Source organism: Trematomus bernacchii, unplaced genomic scaffold, assembly GCF_902827165.1.
Source record: "Trematomus bernacchii unplaced genomic scaffold, fTreBer1.1, whole genome shotgun sequence".
NCBI classification, from domain to species: domain Eukaryota; kingdom Metazoa; phylum Chordata; class Actinopteri; order Perciformes; family Nototheniidae; genus Trematomus; species Trematomus bernacchii.
The window spans coordinates 13,124,867-13,146,977 of record NW_022987739.1 but is presented as its reverse complement, the minus strand read 5'-3'; the positions used below and the strand labels follow the sequence as shown (position 1 = coordinate 13,146,977).

At 38.6% G+C, this 22,111-nt stretch overlaps 1 protein-coding gene across 2 annotated transcripts; it reads right to left on the bottom strand.

Annotated features, from left to right (window-relative positions):
• Positions 1–923: 923 nt before the first annotated feature.
• LOC117496110 (ras-related protein Rab-3A) lies at positions 924–19,333 on the bottom strand. Of its 2 annotated transcripts, none has more exons than XM_034147809.1 (5): positions 19,242–19,333; positions 8,421–8,645; positions 5,856–5,974; positions 5,620–5,744; positions 924–4,051 (listed from the first exon to the last, which is right to left on the bottom strand). In XM_034147809.1, exons 2-5 carry the CDS (start codon positions 8,643–8,645, stop codon positions 3,861–3,863), a joined length of 660 nt encoding a protein of 219 aa, XP_034003700.1. In that variant the 5' UTR covers positions 19,242–19,333; the 3' UTR covers positions 924–3,860. The 2 variants fall into 2 exon arrangements, with proteins under 2 accessions (XP_034003700.1, XP_034003699.1); XM_034147808.1 differs by lacking the exon at positions 19,242–19,333 and adding an exon at positions 15,513–15,544.
• Positions 19,334–22,111: the final 2,778 nt, after the last annotated feature.

The following is a 22,111-nucleotide window of genomic DNA, read 5'->3' as shown; positions in this document are numbered from 1 at the left end:
ATAAGGAGAGAACATCAAGGGAAGATTGTGGAAGTGTATTAGTTGAAATCTGAAACATCTTTAACCAGGTGTCTCCATCTGCTGGTTAATTGAGAAATTGCAAAGAATGTGCTGTCCTAATTTGAAATGACATGCACATATAATGATGCTATGATGAGTGGTATGGTTTTCGTGAGCATATTTGATCGAGTATATCCTGTAGTTTTCACTCTTAATAGTTGTTGGTTCACCCTGCCTTGAGTACCACTATTGCTGTCAAAATATAGATTGCATATCATTTAGATTTTAGTGTCTAATGGTCTAAATCTATATAATTTATCCTACAAAGAGTGAAATTATAGGAGAACTTAATTCCCAAAGGCAATAAAGAGCCTTAAAAACAGGCCTTCTTCACAGAAAATAACTGTGTATAAGTTCAATTTTTTAAATGTTAAACTATAAAATAGGATCTGATTCTTGCACCAGTGAACAGATGTTGAGCCCTTTATGACTTGTTTCCCTTTTTGCATGCTTTGTCCCTCATGATACCTTATATTTTGCTGATAGCGTGGTTATTTGTTGGAAACCCCTAATAAACAAGCCACTTTGGATCATAGTTTGCAAGAATTCACCTGGTTAGTCTATTTGATGTCAGAAGCACAATGCCCAAATGTGTTAAACTCTGACTGAGTACATCTTGTTTGAATTTTCCTTGTAAGAAACTATTCTTCTTGTCACGCTTATATTCCTACATAATTGTTCAGCATAAAGGAAAAGTGGGACATCTTAAGGCTGTAGATAAAAGAACAATCTAATCGTCAAAAACAATATTTATATTATCATAATATACAATAACACTGTATGATATCAGTTTATTTTGAGATTTTAACTTTAATTTAGGCCCTTTTACCCTCAAATGTACATCTTCAAAAACAAGAATCAACTGATTGTTAGTAACTTTTTATTGTTTTACCACAAAGTACAGATAAAAACATCCACAGCATATTCTCTCTGGCCCAAACTGAGGAGGATGTAAAGAGGCAGTGACACAAGACCAAATAAAGTACATGTTCCTGCGTGCGAGTAGAAGATCTAAAGTCTGCCAATTCTAACAAGCTTGATGGCATTTCACTTTTTTGTGTAGATGCTGTATTGTGTATTGCTTTTGTAACAGAGTGACACATTCATTAACAATGAAGGCCTAATGAATGCAGATACAGAACAACATGGCTCTTTTGTGTGGTTTTAGGTTTTTTACTGTCTTTTTTTTCCTCTTTTATTTCTTTGTTGCAAGCTTGAGTCGATACAACACAATCCACATATATGACTCAAAGGGACAGTATTTACAGATCTGGTTTATATAGAGAGGAAGACATATTAGAAAGGAGAACAGTTTAAAAGTTTCGATTTTACCCGAAAAGAAACAGTCACATCCAGTAAGAAGTAAAACATACGCAGGATCAAATTATTCTCCCAGGTTTGTCGTGATGTTCACTCCCTTTTCATAATAGTAAATACATTAAAGGGCCACTTTACCAGGGACCTCATTTTCTAAACCTTTCAAAGTCAGTGTCTTGACTGTGATTTCAGGTCTGTATGCCACACTTACTGTAATACATAACTAATGCAACAATTACTCTGAAAAATAAATGCTTTTCTGAATTAGACTTTGACTACCATCATGTTTTTACAATGTTTTGCCCTCTCTTCTCCTTGATATCTGTTATTACTGAAAACTAAAGCAATTCAACATTTCTGATAGCATTTCCCAACAGCATAACAGTGACAGAATTATTTCTAAATGACCAGCGTTCACTTCAGTCCTCCAAGCAGCAGCTGTTTTAATACAGTTTTAAACTTGGTCACACTGCTCATCCTGGTGTCCTAAAAGCAATCTTTGGTGAAGTGAAAAGTAGGAGCACCTGGCGAACCAGTTCTAACTGTTGAAACTGTATTTAAACAAGTGTTGGTGTAGGGGGGAACTCCGCAACCAGAATGAGAGATGTTAAGTAGGCTTAAAAAAACAGCTGTGAGAAGAAATGTGGCCGTTACACAGGGTTGGAATCAAGAATATCTCCGTACAAAATATTTAAATCCTGCATTGACTCCAGACATGTTAGAAAACAGTGAACATTTCAGCCTCCAGCTATTTGATTCTTGTTTAACAGTTATGTTTGTTCTTCACCTGAAGACTGAGCGTTGGCGATAACAAACAGAAAAACAGATGCTTTAATACTGATTTTGAAGAAGCTGCTTACTGTTGGGCTGTTTGTCACTAAGCAGGAAACATGAAGTCGCTGATCTCTGTCTGTACTGTGTGTCACATGTAATTCTAGTCTCTCCTGATGTTTTCTTTCACTCCCTTGAAACGATCAGATAAAGGCAAAACACCATACGTATAACAGACAGATTCTTTGCATCCTCCAAACCCATTCCATCAAATTCTAGAGAATGAGGAAATGTTTAAGATTATGGAAAGATGGTAAAAATATAAGTTTTCACATAATTTCATTTTAAATGCTTTGCATCAACTGCTGCATTTTATTTGCCTAATACCCTGATGTCAATAAGTAGCATGGTTAGCCAGCCCAACTGAGCTACACAAAATGTTTTTCCTTACAGTTGAACATTTTCTGTAATTTTAAGGCAGTTGTGACAAAAGGCCTCAACATTTTCTTTCTTATAATATTAGAGCCATTTTAAAATTCTTCACTTTTAACAGTACACCAAGTGGATTTGGAGGATGATAAACATAGTTGTAAGTTTCCAATTTATATTCAGACTTAAAGGGTAATTTCCCGGTGTTTCTCTGAGGGGGAAGTTTGAATTTCTGACTTCTCCGAAAGGCAGCATGAGACAAAAGGGACATGAAAATGAAACGACTCACGGAGGAGCTGCCGAGGGTGCACACAATTCCACACATCATCCAAACAAACCAAACAACACAGACCTCCTATATTTGATACTATCCTGATAGAATTTCATACCTTTTTTAATTCATTTCAAGAAATGCATACCTGTAGATATTATATATATTGCACAACATTTATATGTACATTTGAAATAAATATAATTAAATAAAACGTGTCTCTTAATTTTTTTGCAATTTTTTTACGTATCTCTAACTTGTTTATATTTTCCCCACCCAGTCCCGAAAGAATAAATGGGGCACCAGAATACAAAAACATAAAAAAAGGCCAAATGAAAAGGCTCAGATGGATAATGAAAACAAAACAATTGCTCATACCTGCAATAGCTATGTTTAGATACCAGCTGAATCGACGAATAACACACAGATCCATGTATGTTGATTCACTGTGCATCCAGAATCATGAGAGAAATGTAACACATCAGAGTGGAGCAGATTTCAGCTGGATCACCCCTCCCACATTAATCCACTGACATATTTTCAAGACATTTGACTGACATGAAACAAAGAACTGTAAACATCGGAAGGATTTAAATGGCACTCTGAGGACGGTCGCCGTCAAATCCTTCTTTTTAAACCACATTGAGGAACAGGGAGACAAAGGAAGATGGATCTGGATCGGGAACCTTCAAGAACCAGGTTTATAAAGAGTATGAAACACTCGATTGAACTTGCTTTGGCGTCAGACTGCACTGATCAAAAACCTACCTTTAAGATCTTTTATAGGAACCATACGGAAACATGCAGCTAGTACTGGTCGACTAGCATCATTTCAGAAACTTTTAAACCTGGTTCTTGTGTCCCTCAGCCAATGATCCTTACTAGGTTACAGAAATAAGCAGGAAGTGAGTAAAACAGGTGATGGTAGTATTTGACCCGAGGCCCCGGGGTCCTGCTGAGGGAGGACAAGTAGGAGGAGGCAGGAAAAGGGTTTTTGGGGAAGTAGCCAGCTTTAACATGCACAGTCCTGGTGAGGAGGAGCGGGCTGCTCTGTCAGCTGGGGCCCCTGTTTGGCCCCTGTGACAGCGGGATCTCCGGCATCGAGGCTCTCGGACATCTTTTCACAGATGATGTCCACCAGCCGCTCAAAGGTCTGCTTTACATTAATGTTGTCCTTGGCGCTGGCCTCAAAGAACTGAAAACCTGGAAGGCGGAGCAGAGAGAGGGTCGGAGAGGTTGAAGGCAAGACAATACATCACAACATAATGTTTCTTCATTCACTGTTTTTGGGCTATTTTGCTTCTTCTTTCAGAATGGTGGAGAGAAAACATCCAAAATACATAATCAGGTGTTTATTATACTAACTTTGTTAAAGGTGGGGTAGGTAATTTTGGAGAAACCAGCTCGAGATCGCTAGAATTTGAAAATACACAGCCGGAACAAATCTGCCACTTCCTTACAGAGCCCCTCCTCCAACACACACGAACGTGCACATGACCAATGAGGGCACGAGATAAGTTTGTGCACAGATGGAAGGCTGACAGGCAGGTCGGCCATCCAGTTATTTTAGCCGGGCCGGCTAAAATGATTGGTCTTGCTTTTTACAGTACTACGGCTTCCAGATGACATTTTGTTATGGATTTTTTGTCAAAGCACTTAAGATATTCATTGCTATCGGGATGTTAAGAGCATTCCATGGAATATAACAAAAAGTGTATCTCGAGCCGGTTTCTCAAACTTACCTACCCCACCTTTAATTTGTGGAAATATATTAATCCTGAATTCAATAAAAGTTAGCATCATATAATGCCTCATTTGCAAATGTTTCATAACATGTTCTAACCATTAATAGATTCAATATTTGTCTTAATGTAAGTAATCAACTGGGGAAATTGTTTGGTGATATAAATTAGTAAGATTTTTGCTTCTTCATCTGTAGTGTCTTTTGTTCCTTGTATGAAATACAATACATATCTTTCAAGGTAGTTTGTTTCAAAACTCTTCATTGGCACTTACTTTACAGTTTTATCTATAATTTGAAGGTTTTTAAGGGGTTTGTTCAAATATCATTCATTCCTATTTATTGAACATTTTATAAATATCCAAACATCCTTCTGTAAAAAACCTTTGACTCAATTTTTTCAACAAAATGAAACAAGAATACTGAACCTGGCTTTATCCAATGTTCAGATTTATGAGTAGGAACACATTTATTAAGATAATGCCTAAATAATAATTAATTTAAATGTAACGCTATTGATCAACAGGGGAAATGTCAGGGTGATATCTATAAGTGAAGGATCTGTCCCTTTACACCTGTAGAGTCTAAAAGGAGACATGGTCATCTGTGGATATTCATAGTTTAAATGTAGTAATGGGTTCAGCTGGTGAAATCTTTACCATGAATTGTTGTTTTAGAAAACAGTGAAATATCCTGTTATCTATTAGATTCTTTTATTTTTGTATTCATGTTTCCAAATGGTTTATGTTGATAAACCTAGTCGATCTTGTAATGTTTCATATAGAAACACAAGCCGGCCAAAGTTTCTGTCTATCGTTTCACATCAAGTAAGTGTACCTAACAACGAGTCAGAGATATGAAGTGTGTGTGTGTGTGTGTGTGTGTGTGTGTGTGTGTGTGTGTGTGTGTGTGTGTGTGTGTGTGTGTGTGTGTGTGTGTGTGTGTGTGTGTGTGTGTGTGTGTGTGTGTGTGTGTGTGTGTGTGTGTGTGTGTGTGTGTGTGTGTGTGTGTGTGTACCCCGTGAACTCACCCAGGTGTTCAGAGAGCTGTCGGCCTCTCTCTCCGGCCACCACTCGCTCGTCCTCCATGTCGCACTTGTTCCCTACCAGCAGCACCTGGGCGTTGTCCCACGAGTACGTCTTAATCTGAGTCGACCTGGGAACCAAACAGCCAGCAGTCAGAGAGGAAACGCAAACACTGAGATGAATGTGTCCTTAAATCTGAGGTATTACTATTACACTTTTTCTTATCAAGACAATAACATACCAGTCCTGGACGGCATTGAAGGACTCCTCATTAGTGATGTCATACATGAGGATGAAGCCCATAGCTCCTCGGTAGTAGGCCGTGGTGATGGTACGGTAACGCTCCTGACCTGCCGTGTCCTGGAAAAACAACAGCAGCAATGATGATAAACTTTTAAAGTCTTCAGAGAAACAAACACAATACAGAACATTTACAAATTAACTGTATGATGTCAAAGTGTCTTTACGAAGGCAGACTGTTTGCAGATTGCAGTATAACCTGAGTAAACACACTGGGGAAAATATTCAATAACTTATATGTCAAAATTAGTAATCAAAATCCAGCCCCCCCAAAAAACAAAATGTTGGTTCCCTGTCTTAGTTCAAGGTGTACTTGAGCCTAAAAAAGCCTAAACATTCATCGTATCAGACTGAATTAGCCTCTTGTGGTTTTTTAAATAATCGACTGCTCTTCTTGTCCTTATTTCCACCCGCATGCTTTGCATTGAACCTGCCTCGACCTCCCTCGGGCCTCCTCTCTCTCTTTGTCTTTGGCCATGGCTCAGGTGATATTGAATGTCAGTGCTAAGCCATAATGAATGCCCAGGGAATTAAAGCCTGCTGTGTTCTGATACCCAGCTGAGATGCTTCCGGTCCAACAGCATCACTCTGCCATCAGTGGAGATCAGCAAAGCAAAAGACTGACGTGGACTGCCTGCTTCAACCACTGTATCTACTATAGGTTTATTATATACTAATTATGAATTAGGGCTTGCTGTCATTTGTACTTCTATTCATATTAATTTTGAAGACCCATACCAAATTCAGCATACCTTTCTTGGGAATTACACTTGCGTTGAAGCATCTAAGCTTTATGCAATAACATAAACTCCCTCTAACACACACAAATACAACAAATACTTACACGGATAGACTTATTTTGTTTTTATTTTATTTCTTGGACTCATTAGTGTATATATTTATTAATCACGCACACTCATCTATTTTTAGAGTGCTGCAGCGCTGACATTTCAATACTGATGATCCTAATCAGTTCCGTTTATGCTCATCCACTCAATGTGCTGCAGTCGGCCCAGGATGAGAGCTTCAGCTCTAAACCAAAATGTGAGGGATGTTCAACACTTTGGAGTACTCATCTTTGGGTTCTTCATGAGATTTGAAACAAAGATAAAGTTGTGAACATTAGCGTTATGTATCTATCTATCTATCTATCTATCTATCTATCTATCTATCTATCTATCTATCTATCTAGCTATTTATCACACAAATGCATAAATCACACTGAATACAAAAATAAATAAATTGTAAAATCACTTTTGAGGTCATGACTCTAACCATTTTTATATTTACTTAACTGGAGGCTCAGCTGAGAGAAATGCTAAGAGATGGGGGTTGGGATTTTATGTATATGAGTGTGTGTTTGTGTGTGTGCGTGTGTGTGTGGGGAGGGAGGAGGATATGTACTCGGGCGAGATGTTGTAGTAATGGGGGAGGGGAGAGCACCCAGTCATCCATTTTCTCGTGCTCTGATTGGCTGAGCTTGTCTCCCTTACCAGAGGCAAGACCTGGCAAAGGCTGACAACAGGGCCACACACACACACACACACACACACACACACACACACACACACACACACACACACACACACACACACACACACCACACACACACACACACACACACACACACACACACACACACACACACACACACACACACACACACACACACACACACACACACACACACACACACACACACACACACACACACACACACACACACACACACACACACACACACACACACACACACACACACACACACACGTCATCTGCCTGCTGCAGAACGTCCACTTTATGTAGGGTTGATGTTATGATCTACAACATGATGCGGTTCCTCGGGGAGCCTGTCTTTACTCTGCTGTGTGATTTTGTTTACTGCTGAGCCCTCAGGGGACAACACAGTTCTGATGCAACAAACACCGCCTCGTTTGCTCCTATTTTACTAGCTGAGTTTTGGTCATTACTTGAATGAGTATTATACTCATTCAAGTGTCAGCTGGATGAGCAGGCTGCAGAGAGGAAGCAGATCTCTGTGTGTTTACTGCAACATGAGGACAGTTTGCATAATAAAACTGCACCACGGGGCAGTTTTACAGAACTTGCTGCTTCGGTGAACATTTGATCAAATAGCTTATGAAATGTTGTTTGCAGTATTTTTACAACACTAAAACTAGAATGCCCGCCTCACAGACGTATGCCTCCGCCACGCTTCAGTCAGTCCAAAATGTAACCGCTAATCTTTTTTTTCATATTGATTGTTTGGAACCATATTAATTACCGCATATGTTTTTGAATAATGACCTGTGAGGGCACAGTGACCTCAACCTTTGAATAAAATCTAATGAGTTCATATTTGAGCTCGAGGGATGTACAGACAAGGTACGGACGGACATCCAGAAAACGTCACTAACCCTCAGGTTTTGTTTCAGATGTTCCAGTGAGTATCACAACCCTCAGGTGTCCTCTTTCTCATAACCAAATACATCAACAAATGTCTTACCCAGATCTGTAATTTGATCCTCTTGTCATTCCTGTAGATGGTCTTCACTTTGAAGTCGATGCCCACCGTACTGACAAAGGCCGGTGTGAAGGAGTCGTCGGCGTAGCGGAACAAGAAGGAGGTTTTGCCCACACTGCTGTTGCCAATGATGAGGATCTTGAACATATAGTCAAAGTTCTGGTCCGAAGACTCCTTCTGCCCGTAGGTTGCTGTTGCTGAGGCCATCTGTGGAAATAAACAATAAAAAAAATTGGTCACATAAAAATAATCATTTAAAAAAAATCATATAGGTGGCTGTTCCTTACTGGGTGGAGGTTCCAAACCAATAACATTGCAAATTATGTTGCATTCAATATGACTTAAACATATCTTACTGGTGAGTTATCTGCCAAGGAAGAAAACAGTGACTTTCATCTAATTTCCTACGACATACAATTTGGTAAGAAAACTATGAAATCCCTACTGAATTCTCCCTGGCAATCATGTTTGTTCATAAAACATTGTCTTAAAAAATATTAAAAGTTTCTGACTTTATATTATTAAATCCAATCGTTTTTTTTCCTTAAAATACTTCAACTTTCCAGAAAACATTAACGACGAGATATGTTTTGAACGTGCAGAAAGGTTTCTGAACATTTAAAAAATTGATATCTAGGACAGTAAGTATTTGAAAGCAACAAAAGAACACCTACAGTAAGTAAACTTTATACTTGATATATACAGTATAATATGCGGATTCTGTTGGACGAACAAAACATGCGTTTTATCTCCATCTCCTTGGACTTGGAGGGGCCAACATATGGGAAAAACAATCATCCTTGCACATCTGCAGCACCTTAAGGGTTGGACAGAACTCTAATGAATGACTGAAAGAAATAATGAATGACCATCTCTTTAAAAGTAATGAACAATAAAACACTCTAATAGTATTAAACCAAACCATTCAAAAACAGCGGACATGAGTTTCCGTATTTAAAAGGTTATACATTTAATTAGAGTTTGGAAAGAAGATGAGATTCTCTCAGCGTTTTTCATACTCAGCAAGATAGTGATAAAGTAGTAAGCCTTAAAAATTGCACATCTGCCATAATGGTAATAAATCAAAGCAGCACATTGCGATGTAAGGGGAAAACAGAAAACCCATCTGAGTTTTCTCAATTCGGCAAAAAGGTTGTAGGCAAAAGGTTCAATCAGTCACAATCAGCTGGGGATGTGTGAAGAGCAATTAACCACACTAGCAGTCAGTTTGATTTATACCAGCGGGATTTGTATTTTAACATCAATAACTCTGTGTCAAAACCATTAATTACTGCCATAAGATCATTATTTTAAGGTCAGGGCAGAGAAAAGTTGGAGATGGCTCCTTCGAACAGGAGTCTTGTGCTCACAGCTGAAGCTTAACATCTATATGAACACCCCTCTAAGATCAAAATATACTCACAATATACTAGGACAGGTATCTACGTCAGCTAGAAGCTTGCCAAGACATTTCTGCTTCTCATTACAGTTATTTACAACTACATGGATTTCAAGGGGCACTAGCCTGTCTGATTTGACTCAAAGACACAGAGATAGGAGATTTCTGTCACTAAAGTTTTTTAAAGATCCTGAAGCTGCTTGCCCACATTGCTTTTGTCCTTGCAAATGTTCCTTATTATGTTTAACTGTGGTGAGTAAAACGCTGTCAAGACCACCAAAGAAATATAAGAATAACACCCAGGTTGATACCAAAATTCACTGTAAGCAGTCTGAATGTGACGCAGATACTTAAACATCCCATAACCTAAACTAGCTCGAGGTGTATAAATGTTTCTGGAAGTGGCACCAACATGTAGGCGTTATTTAGAAAAATGTGGGTACATTTCTTTCATACTTGAGATTTATTTTATATCATTTACGTAACATTCAAATCAAATGTTTACGTAACATTCAGTCTCTCCCTCTTTTGAACTGGCTCCTGACAGGAATTTCATCTACCAATTATAAAATATATTAATATACAAAATGGTGTCATGGAGCTCGAGGAGATGCAATGCCGTTACATTTGGGATTACGCTTATTTTCTCAAAGTCTCTCCTGAAAGACATTCCTGCTGTTGAACTCCTATGAAGAGTGACAGATAGCTGGTATGTCATAATGCTGACTACCAGTGGGCTACAGAGTTCAGGGCTAAAGGATTCAGGAAACCTTTTCGACTCTTGAGAGCACAATGACTCGAGCCCACGGGCCCCAGAGTTGCTGCAGCCTGCTCTATATTTAGACTGTTATCTCCGCTCGGCTGCAGTGAAACACGAGAGCTCTTCGGGAACTAAGCACAAACAAAACAACTGCGCACTTCTCAGAGCTCCGGCCTATCGGTTTACATGAAGGAACTCAAAGATGCTTGTTAAATAATGAAGAACCATCGACCAGTCCTCAACACATTGATGTTGTTTATGCAAAGAGGCTGAGGACAGGAAACAAACACAAGGCTGAAAAAAGCAAATATAATTCCTGGTCTTTTTGGTGGAAATAGAGACTATTTGTTTTTTCAGGCTCCTAATTTGAGAACATCTAAAACAGAGCAGCAATATTGTGGATTTTATTAGGTTGATGCCAAGTTCTGCTCCGGCTTTGACGTCACTACTTCCTCACATAGTCTGCAGCCTGGAGCTCCTGAATATAATTCATACACTAATGGATTTATTTAAAAATAAGTTCTTAAACCCAGGAAATATAAAAAGGACATCTGGAAAATAAGAGACGGCATCTTACAAAATTAGAAAGTTCATAAAGTCATAGAAATAACTAATACAATCAAAAAATAAGAATAGTCAAGTTAAATAACATTAGGTCTTTAATTACTATGCTATAGTCAATATAAAGCTTAAAGGTAGGGTAGGTAATTTTGGAGAAACCAGCTCGAGTGCGCTAGAATTTGAAAATACACAGCCGGAACAAATCTGCCACTTCCTTATAGAGCCCCTCCTCCAACACACACGAACGCGCACATGACCAATGAGGGCACGAGATAAGTTTGTGCACAGATGGAAGGCTGACAGGCAGGTAGGCCATCCAGTTATTTTAGCTGGGCCGGCTAAAATGATTGGTCGTGCTTTACAGTATTACGGCTTCCACAGATGACATTTTTGTATGGATTTTTTTGTCAAAGCACTTAAGATATTCATTGCTATCGGGATGTTAAGAGCAAAGGAATTTAACAAAAAGTGTATCTCGAGCCGGTTTCTCAAACTTACCTACCCCACCTTTAAAGTACAAGATATTAAATGAATTTTCAAATATTTGTATGAAAGTCCTGGGAGAGCTTTAACGTTGGTAATTCTGTTTGTGCTTGAATTTAATCAATAAATGTAATTATTGATCAGTGTACAAAAAAAACTGGTGAAAAATGACAGAGTAAAGACACTGAAAGAACATTTAAAAAAAGTCCTTGGGTTCATTAATGCTGTATGGAATTAAGTTGCAAGTGGCTTGAAATGATCTGCAGTGTCTCAGCACAACTTACAGTAGACAATTGAGTATGTTTTAATAGTTTTTTATTTTCCCTTTCCCCAAATTCTCCACAAACATTTACTTACTGGGACAATTGAGTATGTTTTAATAGTTTTTTATTTTCCCTTTCCCCAAATTCTCCACAAACATTTACTTACTGGGACAATTGAGTATGTTTTAATAGTTTTTTCTCAAATTATTAGCACAAGTCTGTGGTTTATACTTTAAGGCTGCCTTAATTTTTGTTAATTTTAATCTGTCTCTATCTCAGAAATGTACACTAAACTGCAGTTACAGGTGCAAACAATTTCAAATCAGCTGTGACTCAGCATTTTAACCCCGCTGAACATGACTGGCACCTAATCAAGTCTTAAAGATGACTAAATGAGTCTGGGTGCTCTGCAGTGAGCAAACTGCAGTGTGACTCACTGAGGGAGAAAATGTAATCCCACCAACTACAGAGAGGAAACACAGAGGTTGAAGGAGACGTAGAGCATGTTGACACCCAGCAATCCTCACTGGATCAACTGACCCACCCCACAAAGTCATTGATCAAACAAAGCTCAGGAGACGACACACCTACTGAACAAACTCAAGTCCCATGATTGTGCTGTCTAGTATGAGCTTTTGGATTCTCTTAGCAGGGGAAAATATATTTTCAAGATATATGATCTATCTAATTCTCATATTCAGGTATTCGTTTGTATGTTCTGGATTAGCTTCTTAATGTGAATATTTCCTTGACTTTTTGCACAAATCTTATTTTTTGACATTTCTACCAGGATTTATTATACACATATGGAAAATGCTAATAAAATAATGTGGATAGAAACAAACATAACACATCTTGATGTTACCGAATAATGAGTTCATGTGGCAAAGTTCTAAATATATTTTAAAAAAATAAAAAAATAACACAGTTTACCACAATTACAGAATGTTAGTGTGAAACAAAAATTCCCCAAGAAAAAGTGTATTCATCCCTGTAAACAAATGAAATCCCAAAATGTGAGTCTTTCTCTCTGGCTCCGAATGGAGCAAACGGCTGTAAGTTAGATCACAATCGATCAGTCGGGGCTTGGTGTTCAATTTCGTCTTTGGTTAGCCTTATTAAAAATGTATCTGCTCGTGTTACCGTTGCACCATCAGCAGATATTTCAGCCCATGTGCCTCTTATCAACTAGTTTTTTTTTATCGGAGTCAGCAGTTTTGCAGTTGTTACACATTGGATAAAAGGTTGAGTTAGAAATACACATTCAAGCCAAAGTCTTACAGTCACTTAAATGTTGACTCTGCTACCAAACTTTTGATTATCTTTGAGTGTCATCCAAACTTCCCAACTCGTCCCTTAACACCATTATTTATTTTCCCTTTCCCCAAATTCTCCACAAACATTTTGATTTAGCACTACACTAGCATTTGCTGAATAGGTCGATGTGCTGCAGCTTGATTTGACACTGCCTTTTTTCATACGTTTTTTTTGTAATCACTCCCTTATCAAGACTGTTCTGGACAGAAGCTCTGGATCAAATAAGAAAATTAAACACAAGCATGTCATGCAGTGGCGTAACAAGGTTGTGATTGGCCCCGGTGCAAATATTGTTTTGGGGCCACCCCCCCCCTATCGCCCCAAACATAAGCGCACGCTGATGCGCTCACACACGCACGGACATACACAACCACTCAGAAGCGCCACATGTATGGCTATCAACAACAGCCTGCCCTGGCCTCAGACCACCACAGCCTGACAACGGCACAGCGAACTAAGAAGAGGATTAAACCTGTTTCCTTGATGTTTGTCTCTGGGGAATGGGCCGGTAGGCCTACATACACTGGTTGCTATAATATAGCTTTTGATCTTGGCGTCGGGGGTCTCAATAGCGCAATAGAGTCCCCTATCGGTTGGGGCCCTTGGGGGAACTGTTGGACCACCGCCAGGCACAGCCAAATCCAGCCTCTCCTCCTGGATGGCTGGAGAAGAAGGTCGTACAGCCACGGCCACGGATACAGCTTCACTTGTGGAGCTAGATGGCAATGATGGTGGGGAGCTATCGTTATCCTCCGGCTCCGGCTGCACCGTCGATAGTTACGCCGATGTGATGGTTATTAATAGCTGCGATAAGAGGACATTAGAAACGAGCAGCCACCTTTGGAAGTCTGGATCTTGTCAAACACTATCACAGAGTTTTGATGGCCGTATGACTCGGTGCTGTATGTGACGGTGTAGTGAGCCGCAGCCTTTCCTCTGCGTCTCAGAGAGGAGCTCTGAAGAAGAGAGTTGGCTTAACCTTCACTAAACCCTAATTTGATACAGAAGCTTACAGACTGCAGGCCTCTGTGCTTAATCTCAAAGTAATTAACAATTCTCATTATGCAAATGTGTTTCAGCCTGCAGGACGTTGCTGCTGCTTTCACTTGGCCTCGATAGTAACACGCCTTTAAACAAAGGTACAAGTCAGGTGTGATGAACTGTTAGACTTGTGATTTAAAGAAATTGTTAGGTGTACAATAGACTACACATATCAATCATTTTGCCTGAAAACAATTCAGAAAATGGTAAAAAATGTAATTTCTTAAAACCAAAGGTTCTTTCCAAACACTATTGGGTATACAGTAGAATTAAACAGAACACAAATCACTCAAATTCTAACATTGGGGATCTGGAGCCACAGATTGGATTACATTTTTAAACAAAAAACCCCCCTCAAAAAAAATCAATCGATCATCAAAAATGCAGCTAGACCTGCTACATAAGCTGCCAATCTACAAATGTTAAGAGCTTGTTGTCCATCTGTGTCTCCACAATAAAGAGATCAATAAAGTTTCAACAACCTTTTGATCAATTTGACACTTCACAAATAAGCCTGGATTCTGCACTTGAGACAAAATAACAAAAGTGGTGTGATGAAGTGATATTGAATGTATTGACTATATATGTCGTATGAGTTTCCAATGTTAAAGTGCAACGTCTCATCCAGACATTTCAAAATGACTCTATTTCAGCCGTATTAAAAGGTATTTTAAAACTTGCTTTGAGAGTAAAATTCTCTACCGCAGTTTGATGACTGGAAACAAGACACTCAGACGAGGCTGAATGTCAGGAGAGACATGAATGGAGAGGTCAAACTAGACTGCTGAGGATACCGCTACGCCTCTGTCATGGAGGAGCAGGCGCACGATTTTGATCAGGCCTTTGCAGGCAGAGAGAGCTGATACTTAGGATGGCCAAATGTCACTGAAATCTACATCTCTGCTGTTACTGCTGTCACTTTTAGTTAAAAACTGAGATGGGTTGCCCAAATATAAAAGATCACCTCATTAGGTTTTATTCATGCTTCTGAGCCCAAATTGATTCATATCACGTTTTACTGTCTGCCTACGGGTTGCGTTCTCTTTTTCACAACAAAAGCCCATATACACTGCATCGCAGCTATACCAGATTGTGACGTTTTTTCTTGCTTTGGACATTCACCGCTAGCGTTAACCACCATGCTTACAATATATGAACAAGTTGAGGATACTACTTAAATAAATATAGAAAATATGTCAATGTTGAGTTCACTTGAAAAACTAGTGCAGTGTGTCCTGTCTTGTATTTACCTCTGAGGAAGACGGAAAGGGTTCCGATTGTCTTTGCGACAGAGGCATTCACAATGACACCACTTCGGGATCGAAGGTTTCAAAGCTCACTGTTACAACAAAACATGTCAAATAACAATAAAAAGCCCTGAGATAAGTAAAACACTATGAATAAAACACGCAGCTACAAAACCATCCATCTGCACTGAATCAGCTGCAGGTTTTCTGCTTTGCTCAAGAGCACATTGTCGTTGGTCAAGCCTTTGAACCATCTTCTCTAACCAAGCGTTTTGGGTTTTTCTTTAATCCTAATTCAATCATGACTAAGAGTTGTGAGTTTATGTGCTGGAGGATGATATCATCAGGCTCTCCCCTAAACCTGTCACCTAAAGGAGATTGAGGGCCTCAAGGAGCAGGATTGATCTCCAGCTAAGTGCTGCTGCAAGTCAGGCTCATTTAATCAGGAGCGGCTGGCCTCCAGCAGACTGACAGCTGATCCTCGGCTGATCCCAGATCAGCAAACACCTTCCCGCTTAAAAAGTGTTTCTGAGGAATCTTCTGACAACTGCTGAGCTATTAAAACAGTCAATTTTGAGTTTGAGTTGAAGTTTGCAAAATCTGGGGAAGTTGTAAACTGTTTGCATTAAGTACCTCGAATCCAATACTCAATTACTTAAGTACATTTTAAGGTCCTTGTCTTTACTTGAGTTATCCCATTTTCTATTATTTTGAAAGATAAATATTCTGTTTAATTTCAGTACATTTATTTATACAACATAAGTTACTCATCAATTTGAAATATAATGTATTATTATAGGTTAAGATAAGAGTTAAGACCAATGAAACTCACAAACTACCCAGTGGTATATAAAGCAATTTTAAAACGTCTTTTTGCAACCAAAACTACAGTTCATGGCCCTCTCAATCATAAACCAAACCCATACAACTGACATATGATATAAGAATCATATAAGAAAAGAAAGTGGACTGGAACTGGTGGGGAAAAGATATTTCACCTCGTAGAGCTAATATTAGCATTCAACAGACTTAATGGTTTAAGCATCCTTTGAACAGGCATCGTCAATACTTCCAAAGGGAGGGGTCAACTCCCCCCCTTTCTGAAATCAGGTGGACATGAATGAGTGTTGCTATTACACAGTTCAAAGGTCAACCAGAATGAACTTTGAGCAAATCAAAGAGATCTACTAATTTTGCAATAGTAAGCAAATGCATCACACGTACTGAAGTATTTAAGAAAACTAGTCGTGAGTAATTATGTCGTATGCTACCAGTGGTTAAAGTCAGATAGATCCACCTTGACCAGCTACACCATTAAAGTATCGCTTTAATACTTTAAAACAAAAATACAATACTATGATGTTACACTGACTGGGGCAATTGACCAGGATGAGTACTTTCACTATTACATCAATAAGTAAATGTTGTGGGCAATATGTTTTACTTCAGTAAGATGTTGATCACAAGAACATCATATATATTGTATAGAATGGTATTAAGTACTTTAATTTATATCAATTAATAAAATACTTCTGTCCAAATATGTGATGATGTCCAATGCCTTCTCTCTAAATAAATGACAAATATGCAGTGCATATTATTCTAAAATGGCAAAAATGTAAAGTCATGTTTTCTCATCAGTGAGGCAAACTAAAAACTGCACTACGGAAACACAAACTGGTAAAATAAAAAAACGTCCTGTCGAGGTTTTTAAGGTTTGCCACATCTAATAGTACACCTTTCGTATTGTTTATCACCACATCAGCAAGCAGCCGTGTGTGGAAACAATACGAATAATGTTCTAAAACAGAGAGGATGCCATGGTTTCTACAGCTGCTGTCCTGCTCCCAGGTTGCCTGAGACGGCATTTTCCCCTTTTCCATCCAATCACGTGTCGCCTTTTCTAAGAAGTGTGGGGATGCAGATCAGAGGAGAGGAAGCTAAAAATAGCATGTCTTCTTCTCCTTTCTTTTTCTTCCATAGCAAACAGAGAGCAGGGGGGGTAGGATGTGGGAGATGTTTTTTGATGCTATAGTCTGCAGGTGATTTAATATGTTTTGGTTTGATAACAGCCCTGTGTCTGTCTACTGCCCTTTATTTGACACATTTTTACCTGTTTTTACACACATATGTGTCTAGTTTTTAAATGTAAAAGTGGTATTGATTCAAAATGTAAAGATTTTTGTTCAAGCTATAACCTTTTTATTCTGCATCTGGTGCTTTACATTTTTATTTTTATTTTTTATTATCAATGCAGATGTGGCCATGCTGCCAATAGCTTTTATGTTGTACTTATATTTGAGCATTTTTATGCTCTCAAACGGGATTTTCATGTCTTGTGTAAATTCATCGATGGACTCTCATCAAATAATAAAAGTCTCTGAGGTTTAAAATGACTTAATTTAGCAACAACTGTTTTTCTGCAGCAGAGGTTGATCGGAACTCATAACTCTGACACAGTAATATCTGAAATGCTATAAAATATATCGACCCAACCTTTGAATCTAATTCTGGTTTGTACTGGGGCAGTTTTTGTCACAACATGGATTTTCCCAGGAGATACAGCAGTAGCGTCACTATCGCCCTCGAGTCTCACTACCTAACTTTACTGTCAGAAGAGGAAGTGAAGATGCAACCTGCAAACTGTCCGCTCACATTCAGACTGTTTTCAAAACATGAAAATGCTCTCATTGCAGTTAAAATGTGAAATCACCATACCAGAAGAGTTTTCATCTTATAGCCTAAATAGCTCTTGGTATTGTGCATTTATATTGATTCATTTTAATGACCAAACTGCTGACTGAAAAGGCTGAATCAACAATTACATCACAGTTTTAACATTGTAAGCTTTGAAAACAGTAAAATAAGGTAATTTAAGCCAACCATCTTGGTTTCTGTCTCTGTCTATCTTTTCATTTATATACACAGTCGTACCTAAAAATACATTTTAAAAATCCACAAATTCTGGACCAAATATATATATTTCTCAGTCTTTATTCTTACATCACATCTGTAGTGAAATGTGCTGCTGTTGCAGAATGGAAATATGAAGCCACTAACCAAGATCTGATTGGTTTAGGACCAAATGTTTCACCCTACTACAGTGGAACAGTCTTCCATAATGGCTCAATATTTCATGTATTAGATTCAATAATCTTCCTATAATAATAAACATATTCGCAACAGTAGTAAGTATATGGTATCATATGGTGCATTGATGTTATTTCTTGATAATAATCGATAACCATTGAAATAATTGAACATTTTGGATAATAGTTGGATGTTTGCGTGTAAAAAAACATGAATACTATTGCCCAGTTTGCTTTATGAGTGTATTTTCAGTGTTTGAATTTAATAGCGACTGTTCCTGCCTCAGACACATTTAGACCCATTTTCCTGATTTAAACCATCGGACAGTGTGAAACGCCTTTTCCTGCAGGACAGGCCCGGAGTCGAACCAGAGATCCACTAAACCAGGAGCAGCCTTCACATCCATCCTCAAAGATAACACGAATAAACATTGTGTTTGACGCGTCTGACACGAAATGATGGGTTTCACAATGAAAACAGCTGTTCTAAAGCGAGCATCTTTTGTCAAAGGCTCTTGAATCTTAAATCCTTACTTAATATCCAAATACAGGCTGCGCTGATGAAACAATAGATGTATAATACAGAACATTTAAGTATAAAATGAATGTCTATGCAATATATTAATAAAGACAGAAATCTCACCTTTATAATTTTTCTATCCGGCTGCTATCCACCGCGTTCAGCACCAGCAGAAACACCACCACTGTCAAGTGAGATAAGCTGAGCAAAACCACTTCCGGTTACACATTCCAAAATAAAGGCTGCTGAAAAATAAGGAGAATACTTTAAGATTAAAATACATGCAGACCTTATAATGAAGATTAGACGATCAAAACTAAAAGAAAACACATAACCGCATGTTTATGTTTTTGAATTTGGCATTATTGCTTTGTAGGCATAGCCAAATGCAATCCAATCTGTATAGAATCAAACTCCTTGTCAACGTATTTAACAATAAAGTATATTCTTATACTGTAAAAATAAAATAACAAAAAAAGTTTATGACAGCTTTGATTATATTCACCAAAAGCAGTAATGCAAAAATATTGCAACTAAGAATATGGTTCCAAAAATTACATTTTAAGCGATGTAACAATCAGAATATATTATTATCAACATATAACATAATAATAGTATATCTATATACACACAAGTGTTATCACAGTTCTTTAAGGAGCATGAGTTCTCACCTATACGCGAACGATTTATTTTTTAAAGAAAGACACACTTCCGGTCCTTCTGTAGCTCCAGTATCTTTACGCAGCTGTTACATGAATGACAGGGGGCGGGACTTTGAGGCCGTGGTAAAGAATGACAGCGCGTCTGACCAATTCAGAGCCGCTGCGTATCAACTGTCCTGAAACATTCCTCCCCAAAAACCCCACCTGGCATTTATTATTGATGAGCACTGCCGGAGAGAGACTGAATTATTGATCAGGAGGTCAGCAGGATTACCACTGCGGCCGTCTCCACCCATAATAGCTAGGACACACGAGTCCTTTTTCTAGGCAAGGCATTTTTGTTAAAATACAACAAAACAAGGTGAGGGGATACAGCCTCTCTAAGACAACATAAACACACATTCAATTATTACCCTCAGAAAATAGTTATGTTGTCATGGTCACAGCTTGGGACTTTATATAAATAAAATAGTTAAATATGGTTTAATCGCATGGTTCATGTGCTTTACGGAGTATAATATTAATGTATTTAACTGTGAGAAATGAGCAAGGGACTTATTGAAATTAAGTATTGACATTTTCCTTAGATCAACATTTTGTTTGCATAAATGCAAATCAGGTTACATTGTTTATTAAAGTGGACCTATCATGCTATATTTGAATAATATAGTGTAGGACCATACCTATATAAGGCATATTTATACTTTTTCTTTTTCAAAATACCAAACAGATCATGCATTTTAGCCATGCCTCATTTTGCTCAATTTGACATTTTTTAGCTCTGTTTTTGCAAGGGCAGATTCAGTGAGAACAGCACCATCTACAGGCCTGGCATATGTACTACAGCGTCTCCAGCGCTTTCGAACGGCAATGGCCGTGGCTGTCTCCTCCTGATTGGTGGAGTTGGCCCAATAGCCGTAGCGCCACTGTCCTGACGTCAGGACAGTGTTCAAATCTGGATCAGTTTTTATCAGATCCGTTGCAGCCCCTTTTTTAGAGATTTGGGTATGGAGGAAAATAGAGAGGGTTGTGTTTTCTGACACTTGGTGAGTTCCCTGGAACACCGGGGACTAGGGATGTTAAGATTCACCGATTCGCATCGGTGCACCGGCATAAACGTTCAAGATGCGAGTGCACCGGTTGAAAGAGTGCAAATCGGCTACAGTTTGGGTTGAACTCGCGATGCATCGATTGTAGCGTCTTTGCATCGGTAAAAAAACGATTCATTCATATAATATCCCCTCATCTTGTCAGCACTCAGCAGAGACGATCTTTGATCTTTGCTTCGCCACTACGGAGGCCGAGAGTCTCAGTTATCAACACACATGGAAGTCGAGGAGAAAGAGAAACACAGCGCACCGAAAAATACCTACAAATCAAACGTTTGGCAACACTTCGAATTTTTCAAGAAAGACGGACAACTTGAAAAATCGCTCGCAAATTGTAAACGATGCCGTGCCGCTTTAAAGTACACAAGTAGTACGAGGAACTTAGCGACGCACATAGAGGCAACATAGGGTCTGCGGCTGAAAAGAGAAACCTGAAAGTTAGACATATGAGTTCAATCCCTCAGTGAGGTGTTCTGTCAGTGAGAGTGGTGTTTAGTTTACAACAGCCTGTGACTGCCAATAATAGTTTAAATGTCTTCCTTACAATTGTAAGCAGTTATGAAATACCTGTTTGTGAAAGGTTATTTTCTTTATTGTTCCTATAGAAACCACTGCTTTCTGCTCACTGGTGAGTTAGCCTATGAACGAGTGTTAAGCACATCAGGCTGGCAGTTGTATATGCATTGCACTATGGTAGTTGTTATTTGCACATTGTTAATCCTGGGCATCCTTAAATTGTTTAACTGTGAGGTGTTAGAAAATTGAACTGTACTCTGGAGACAGAGAACACTACTACACTTGTGAAAAGGCCAGTTTGTGAAAGGTCCAAGTGTTTGTTTTTTTTAAGGTAAAAAAGAAACAGCATGATGGGATGTGCAGTACTAGTAGAGAGAAGCAAATATGTGAAGCACTTTTTTGTTAATGTATGATTTGCTGCATATAAGGAATAAAACAAAATCCTCTGTCGTACCATATTGAATTGTATCATTATTTTGCATCGTGTTGAATCACATCGTATCGAACTGTATCGCAACAGGGGTGAAACGTATCGTATCGCATCGCCTGGTGTTTCAAAGGTATCGTTAATGTATCGTATCATTGGTATCGTATCGAGATGCGCATCGTATCGGCCTCAGTGATGGAGATGCACATCCCTACCGGGGACACATATTCATGTATAAAAGACGTACAAAAGTGCATTTTGCATGATAGGTCCCCTTTA

Bases quoted from the DNA above. Each gene is read 5' to 3' on its own strand.
- LOC117496110 (XM_034147809.1), bottom strand. From the start codon at position 8,645: ATGGCCTCAGCAACAGCAACCTACGGGCAGAAGGAGTCTTCGGACCAG. The intron at 5,975-8,420 runs GTAAGACATTTG...TTGTTTTTCCAG, and splicing joins GGATCAAATTACAGATCTGG to GACACGGCAGGTCAGGAGCG. The intron at 5,745-5,855 runs GTATGTTATTGT...TTTGGTTCCCAG, and splicing joins TTCAATGCCGTCCAGGACTG to GTCGACTCAGATTAAGACGT.